Below are 8670 nucleotides of genomic sequence, written 5' to 3' on the forward strand. Positions count from 1 at the left end.
TCAAGTCAGTTCACCAGAATATCTAACCAAACTGAAGGAAGCTCCTGACTTCAGGAACAAGTAACAAACCTAGGGAACTATTTGGCACTGCGGAAGTCTTTTCACCGACCAGAAGTCTGACTAACATCAAAGGGACCGCTAAGGTCTTGAGTTGACTCTCAGTATAGTCGCCCACGGCTAATAGCGGCCTCCTAAGGAGTCTTTCATTTTCACGCCATTCGTGGCTCTTGTTTTCCTTTTACAGATACCTTCAATTTTCGAAGTGTCGGATCACTTCCATTTTTCTCTTTGGTTAGTGATATAGAGGATGGTTGCCCAGTGTACTTCCTCTTAAAACAATAATCATCACCACCACCACTACCACCTGTGTCCTTGCTCAGCATGTTACCAGGCATACAAGGTGATGTAGTATTATAGCGGTGTAATCAGGCAGTAAGGGCCAGACAGAAATCACGTTGGTGGAAAAAGAAATTTGCCTACATGCAAAACCTGGACATGTTCAGTTCGCTAGTTTTGTGGTACGCGCCATGAGGGGTGAGGTACATGCAGGCCTGCCGCTGTGTGAGGGTGTTGTCTGAGGGTGGTGTTGTAATTATTGTAAGGGCTAAGAATGGGAAGAAAGGGGCCATAGCTTTGGGGAAGGTACCATCCAGCCATTTCCATGGAGTTGAAATAGTAATTCACGGAAAATCATTTCGAGGACGACAGACGGGGGATCCGAACCCAACCTGTCTCCCGAGTAGAGGCTTGTGATAGGCTTTGAAACTGGAAAAGTTCTATGAAGCCCCTAGTTCGAATAACGTATAATTTTCCCCAATGTCCGGCTCCATGGCTAAATGGTTAGCGTGCTGGACTTTGGTCACAGGGGTCCCGGATTCGATTCCTGGCAGGATCGGAAATTTTAACCATCATTGGTTAATTTCCCTGGCACGGGGGCTGGGTGTATGTGCTGTCTTCATCATAATTTTCATCCTCATCACGTCGCGCAGGCCACCTATGGACGTCAAATCAAAAGACCTGCACCTGGCGAGCCGAATCCGTCCTGGGATCTCCCGGCACTAAAAGAAAAGCCATACGCCATTTCATTTTTTCATTTCCCCAATGAAGCAAATATAGCAGAACCATCATTGTTGCCTTCGTAAATAGTTACTAATAAAAAACACCAAACAGGATGGTATGTCAATGCAAGCAGCAATAATGGAGATTCACTTATGTTAGTGTTGTTGTTGTTGTCGTCCAACCATCGTGCAGTTTCTCTACGGGGTCGGGTATAAAGTGAGATGAATCTTTGCAGCGAATTTTTACGACCTGGAGCCCTTCCTGGAATCAACCTCATACGAGGAGTTAACGAGATGAAATGAATGACGTGATATATGCAAGTACGAAGGGGGACGGTGAACCCGGTGCTGGCATTTAGCCTAGTCCTGTCGAATAGCACCAAGAGATCTACTCAAGGCTTAACGTCACCATCTGACGAACGAAATACTATCGAGAGGTTTGGAATTCAATCCAGGCTTTTGGATGAACGATCATCTCAAATATACCATACTGAAGAACCCGCAGGAGTGCTACATAATGACACCAGTTACGTTTAGCGATAAGAAATGAATGTTTTAGCTTCAATCTCTTCGCCTGTGGTTTGGCTGCTTTGAACACCATAAGCATTAATTTTTATCCTCGTTTTTCATCCTCTTTTTACACACTATTCAGCAAGAAATTTTAAAGATGTTCTTAACCTGTCTTGTACTTTGTTTGTTGGGACTTTCAGATAACTCCAAAGGATTTAGTTGGATTTTATTCTTCTTAGACTAAAACATCAATTATTTTATAATATGTTTATCTTAATATCCGTGTGTTTCATTTTTGTTTACATGTCTTTCTAAACTTTTAATTTTATCTTGTAATGTCGACATTAGCTCAAGATAGTCCATACCAATTTGAGATTATATTGACTATTTTTATAACTAAATTACTTGTACAGCACTGAACAGGTGCATGTTTATTTAAACAGAATTTCTTTGTGGAAATTCTTTGTTCTAAAAATTGTGATTCAGTACGGAACAGAAATAAAATTCATTTGTTATAACAAAAAACATGTGAACAAGATGAAAATAGCGGCGCTGTGTACACTAAATACATTGTTTATAAAGATAGCTTACTGTGAAAATAATTATGCTTCATAATACAGCAGGTATGGATATTTATTTTGTTTTCATTGCTTGGTTGCATTTTTCTTATAACAATAAAGATAAGCAGCCTTTGCTGCTACAAGCCAAGAGTTTTAATAAAGTGTCAACTTTCTATTTTCTTCAGTAAGGTTTACTCCATCTCTCTCAACTGTGTGACCACAGAAGACGAAAATGCTTTAAATGATAATGTTCTTCCTTGAACCGCAGACTTGTTAGTTAAAAGAAAGAAAATACTTCAAATTATTGAGCACATTTTGAAGAACTATTCATTTCGTGAAATATGTTGGATAATTTTTAATTGTTTCCTGTGGTGGGAATTTTCCCCTCCTTCAATATGGGATATTCACATCAAATTTATAAATTTCAGATTTAATCGAGGGCAATGTTGTTGAAATGGGAAAGGATGAACATGTATAAATATAACCTAAAAGTTTTTCAGTCTGTCGAACGCACAAGTTAAACATTTCACTATAATATACCTTTAAAAACACTTTATTAAACAAAGAATGACGTGTTTCGTTCTTAAAAGAACTTCATCAGGTTCTACCGAGTCACATTCAATATCTAGAAATATTTATGTTTATTTCTGTCCGAACATCCACGAATTTGAAATCTGGAACTTATCTTAATGAAGTTCTGCCTTATTTCAACTCCAACATACACTGCTTAGGCGTTTGAAGAACCGTCGCTCCTTCATTGGCTCGACCCCAAACGGCTGCCTGTCCACTGCCCTCTACCACGTCACTCCCCCAACCTGGTCAGGTCATTGACATGACGTGCTTCCCCTTCAGGTGCTTTGCCTCTAGGATTCCCTTAGTATTATCATTGTAGTCGCTATTATTACTACTTCTCGTATAACAATTCTTTTTTTAAAAACTACGCAAATATTTCCCATTTCACACCTAGGATTTAAAATATATACCGCTATTTGAAATTTTGTCTTCGTACGCTAAACCGTTTCGGAGGAAGGAATGAATATATTCGTTTTCGGATCTGACAAGGGTTCTTAATGAGTATTTAATGGTCTGCCTATTATACCGGTAATTTTATTTTTTGATTAGAGAATCTTTGTAAGATGTTATTTTTAGTAACAGTCGGAATGAAAGGCTTTTTAAGTTACATTTAACTGAGTCGACACTGGGAAGTATGGCTTCCTTCTTAACAAATGAGCATGTATAGTCAAACAAATGATTTTTAAAAATTGAGTATTGTATGTTACTAACCTTTAATACGGACTTAATTTTAATTATTGTCAGATAGTGACAAGGGTAAAAAATATATGTGATGGAAACTAAAGCTGTGTTAAAGTTGGAACCGAAAGAACTGGATGGTTTAAGTTAACAAATGGTGTAAAAAAGGCCTCTGTTTATAGTGGTGTTGGATGATATAATACAGAAGGTAGCACAGTCCACTGGGAAGAGAAGAATGAAAGCAGTGCTGTCTCCAGATGATCAACTAATATGAGGAAATAGTGAAGTGCACGAACAGCTAAATGTCTGGGAGGAAGTTGTGTCCTCTTATGAAATGAAAGTATAACGGCATGCCATTAGGATGGGATCAGTTGAAAAGAGCTGAAAGCGTTAAATACCTGGGAAGTGTAATTGAAGGAAATGGAGGAAATAGGATGGAAATCAAGGAAAGAGGAAGATGTGCAAATGGATTCGTTAAGAGTGTGAGAGATGTAGACAGCGATGTACCACAGAGATGTAAAGTAATTATCTACAAGACTATTTCTGCCAATTTTGACATATGGATCAGAGACGTGGATCATTAAGAAGAGTGACAGAAGTAGAATTTGAAATGAAGTTTCAAATGTGTCGAATAGATTTAACAAGAATGGACAGATTAAGAAACGAGAGTGTTCGGGAAATGGTAAATGAGGTACCCCTACAGGAAAAGATAGAAAAATCAAGGCTGCAGTGGTATGGATGTGTTAAAAGAATGGGAGAAGAGAGGATACCAAGAAAGATGTTAGAAATGGAGTTGAAGGGAAGGAGATCTAGAGGAAGATCGAGGGACAGATGGCTGAAAGGTGTAAAGAAGATCATCGAGGCAAGAGGAGGGAACTGGACGACAGTGAGAGAAGATGGATGGACAGAAAACGATGGAAAGGCTTATGTACCAAGCAGACTGCTCTAGATGATGATGATGATGATGATGATATTATAATTCGTCTTACGTATAGGCATGCACCCTGTGGATATCTGCAACAAACATTGTATCTATAGGTTCATTTTTTTCTGAGAAAAGTGATCATGCGAGAAACTTACAGGATACCATGCACTCATTATTTTTTTGAGTGAGTGTACAACTCTGAATACAATAATAATGTTTTTTCTCTGTACCTTGAGTGTTTCAGGCGCTTTGCGGATGGATTTATGAGACTGAAGCGTTCTGGAGAGGTTCAGTCGGAGTTTTTCAATACTCGGGCTGCCACAAAGGTACTGATCCATGGATTTGGAGAGTCTTCTGCTGCTAATGACATGTCAAAGATAAAGAAAGGTTAGTTCAATATGTCATATCAATTATTCGTTATTGTTCTGTGTGGGGTGTGAGACTGCATTATACAGTCGCTCAAAAAATATTAGCACATGGTGTTCCGCGGAAGTACACAGGAATAGTTCAACCAATAGATATAATGTTTGTTGTGAGTATGCGCAGTGTTTGACAGAGCAAATGGATGCGCGGTTTGGGTCACGTAGCTATAAGCTTGCATTCCACAGATAGCGGGTTCTAACCACCTCGCTGTTGGCAGCCCTGAGGAGATCTTCCGTGGTTTCCCATTTTCACACCAGGCAGATGCTGGGACTTAGTTAAGGTTACGGTCGCTTTTATCCCACTCCTAGCTCTTTCCTCTCCTATCATCGCCGTAATATATATCTGTGTCGGTGCGACGAATGCATATACTAAATTTTAATTAATAATAATAATAATAATAATAATAATAATAATAATAAATTAATTACAAGTTGGAGAAGCTGGAGATCCTAGAAAGAAGAATACTAAGGAAAATCTTGGGCCAAATCCAGACTGAAACTGGCTGGAAACTTCAGAACAACAATGAAGTCTACAAAAATGTGGAGAAAATTTCAGAGACCATGAAAAAGAGGAGATTATCATTTCTCGGGCATCTGTACAGAATGGACAAAACTAGACTAACCAAAAAGTTCATAAAATATAAGTCAACATCACGATAAAGAAATCTACAACATTTCACTTCTCACATAATTAAGAGGTAATACAAATTCTGAAAGTAAACATTAAAAATGTACCCTGGCAATGCATGGATCAATTTTGTATCAAGACACGTTGTTTAATATATTTATAACGAATGTTGCGGAGCAGCACGGGTTCTCTGACATTGTATTAAACTCTTCTATCTATAAATGTTTTCATTCCCCACCTTGAAGGGGTGGGGCGGGTCACCTAGAGGTAACGCCCTCTCTCTGACCAAGAGATGCGGGAGGGTTGGGTAGATGTGATGGAAGAAGGAGGTAGGTAAAGGATGTGAAGAGTTAGGAGATGGGAGAGGAAGTGTGCTTGTGCCTAAGTAGTATACATTAAACTCTTCTCTGTTGCAGCGTATCTGACAGTGGGTGACTACAACGTCCTAGTAGTGGACTGGGGTAGCCTGGCCGCATCTCCTTGCTACACAACAGCTAAACGCAACACCAACGTTGTGGGCAGAGCCCTGGGGAATCTTCTCGACCAACTAGCGAGCTCTGGAGCTGACTTAGGCCGAGTACACCTCATAGGATACAGTCTGGGCGCTCAGGTGGCTGGCATCGCGGGAAATGCCGTTCTCCGTGGATCAGTATGTCGTATTACAGGTAGCAGCAGTGGTGGCTCCTACAGTCAGTAATAGTAGTTGCACTAAACCTAATCTATTACAGTAGTCCTAGTTGGCATTAATCTTATACACTGTTACTGTTACAAACTTATAAAGATGATGGAAGGCGGCAAATGGATCAATCTGAGATAAGGAACCGTAGTCCGGAAACGTTCCAATCAAAAGTTATTAATAATCCAAGTTCTTTAACGTGTCGGAAGCCAACGAGATGGAATAATATAACATCAAAAATAAGGTTGTATGCAGATGACATAATTGTTTATAGGGAAATAAATACCATTGAGGATTGTTCAGAATTACAAAGGGACCTTGAGAGTATCCAACAATGGGTTGAAGAGAATAATATGAAGGTTAATGGAGGCAAATCAACTGTTACAACATTTACAAACAGGAGTTTTAAAACTGAATTTGAATATACTTTGGATGGGGTAGTTATCCCAAAAGATGGCAAGTGCAAATACTTAGGTGTAAAATTTGAAAGTAATTTGCACTGGAAGGGTCATGTTGATGACATTGTTGGGAAAGCATACAGATCATTACATGTCATAATGAGGCTACTTAAAGGATGCAACAAAGAATTAAAAGAGAAAAGTTACCTAAGTATGGTTCTTCCATTATTGGAATATGCAAACAGTGTTTGGGATCCTCACCAAGAATACCTAATAAAAGAAATAGACAGTGAGCAGAGGAAAGCAGCAAGGTTTGTAACAGGGGATTTCAGGAGAAAGAGTAGTGTATCAGAAATGTTAAAGGAACTAGGGTGGGAAACTTTAAGTAAGAGAAGGGGGAAAACTAGACTTATAGGGTTATATAGAGCCTATACAGGAGAAGCAGCATGGGGAGATATCCGTGAGAGGCTTCAGTTGGAAAATAATTATATCGGCAGGACTGACCACAAATGTAAAATTAGAAGAAATTTTAGTAGAAGCGATTGGGGTAAATTTTCATTCATTGGAAAGGGTATAAAGGAGTGGAACAGTTTACCAGGGGTAGTGTTTGATCCTTTTCCAAAATCTGTACAGATATTCAAGAAGAGAATAAACAGCAACAGAGAAAATAAATGAAATGTTAGAGGGCATTCGACCAGTGCAGGTTATTGTATATAAAAAAAATGTGTGTGAATAAATTAATTCCATCCCCTAGTCTAAGGAGTTTGTACAGCCAAAGTAGGGGACTGCCTGTAGGGGTGAAGTGCAGTGGGGACTTCGAGGGCCCTGGGACCGCCACGGTAGCTGTGAAGGCCCTTCAGGAACTCTGAAAAGTGGTGGCAAAAGGGGCTCTGGTTAAGACGCAGCAGGTCGTTATCCTACTTAGGTTCCAGAATGGGTAAAGGAAAACAGAAAAAAGTAAATAAATGCAATGTAAATTTTAATCTTATACCAGTTGTACAGTATCATTTGAATTAATTCCACATAAAGTATATCAGTTGACTATATTTGTAAGTAGTACAGGAGATATTATTAGTAGAATTTTGTAAACAATATAAATTTACTAAGGATGAGCTGTGTGTTTAATAGAAAAAATTGTTAGCGTAAATTGTATAATATTGTATTATAGGAAAATTTTGTTCTCTTGTTAATTTAATATTTAGTGCTTGACAATAATGTATTTTAGTGTACCATTTGCCACCGAGGTAGGCACCTCATTTGCAAATAAAGATATTTTGATTTTTGATTTGATTTTGAGATGGGGTTGTCACCTTTAAACACCCTTAAAAACCACCGACCTCAGTCGGGTTTGAAACCGTTACATTGGGATTAGTAGACCAACGCTGCATCCGTACGACAGAACTTCGTGCGACGTTGCCATGTCTGCATTGACGCAGGGGGACGCCATTTCGAACATTTGTTGTAAATGGAGCAGCTTGTGAAATTTGTGCAGGTAAACTGACTGAAATGAGTAGAATTTAACTAAACTTTTCACTCGATCGCTTCCGGAATATGGTTCTTTATCTCAAATTGATACGTTTGCCGTCCTTCACCATCTCTGAAAGTTTGTAAAATAATCACGGATACATCCTGTATAGCGATGCGCTTGAATTGCCTAAACTGTTTCTTTTATATAAATTTGGTGTCGGTCTTCCTACGCTTTTTATTTCCAAATTTTCTTGCACGAACATCAGTGACAATGACGTAGATTGTAGAGTAATTACAGATTTTTGGTTTCAAACTCGTGGAACGCGCGAAAACGTACTCTCCACAACCTGCACTCCCCCGCAATGGCTGTGGAGGTGCTGCGAAAATGTTTGACTGTAATTTTTATTTTTAACTCGGAGAGAAATTCCACTCAGGATAGCTGCACTAATACTAGGGAAAGCACAAAGGTTCAGCCTACTGATTAATCCATAAGGACAATAAGAAAATACATTTAATTAATTTATATTGGAATTTTTTAAAATGTTCAACATTTATTAAGTTTTGAGCAGCTACCTCCCTCCCCCGAAATTAATTCATATTCAAATGACATTCAAGTTATACAGATGATTTTTTACTATTTGGAGTGAATCTCCCAAAATCGCTTTTGACATTTCTTGGAGAACATTAATAGGGAGTCGAAACTTTTGAAAATATTTACAGAGATATTCGTGATTGTTCAGCGCGCACAAAAAACATACCAATAACTTCCCAGTTA

The 8670-nt window shown here is 38.7% G+C and overlaps 1 protein-coding gene across 1 annotated transcript; it reads left to right on the forward strand.

The window, feature by feature from the left end:
- The first annotated feature begins 4011 nt into the window (after positions 1-4011).
- On the forward strand, positions 4012-6766 carry LOC136881000 (endothelial lipase-like). Its single transcript, XM_067153575.2, has 2 exons — positions 4012-4691; positions 5771-6766. The coding sequence occupies exons 1-2, from the start codon at positions 4568-4570 to the stop codon at positions 6049-6051; spliced, it is 405 nt and encodes a 134-aa protein (XP_067009676.1). The 5' UTR covers positions 4012-4567; the 3' UTR covers positions 6052-6766.
- The last annotated feature ends 1904 nt before the right edge of the window (positions 6767-8670 follow it).

This window comes from Anabrus simplex, chromosome 9, assembly GCF_040414725.1.
Source record: "Anabrus simplex isolate iqAnaSimp1 chromosome 9, ASM4041472v1, whole genome shotgun sequence".
Lineage (NCBI taxonomy): Eukaryota > Metazoa > Arthropoda > Insecta > Orthoptera > Tettigoniidae > Anabrus > Anabrus simplex.

What these genes read in the sequence shown, in the direction of transcription:
- LOC136881000 (XM_067153575.2), top strand. Translation starts at nt 4,568, where the DNA reads ATGAGACTGAAGCGTTCTGGAGAGGTTCAGTCGGAGTTTTTCAATACT. An exon ending in CATGTCAAAGATAAAGAAAG is followed by an intron (nt 4,692 to 5,770) that starts GTTAGTTCAATA and finishes TCTCTGTTGCAG; the next exon opens with CGTATCTGACAGTGGGTGAC.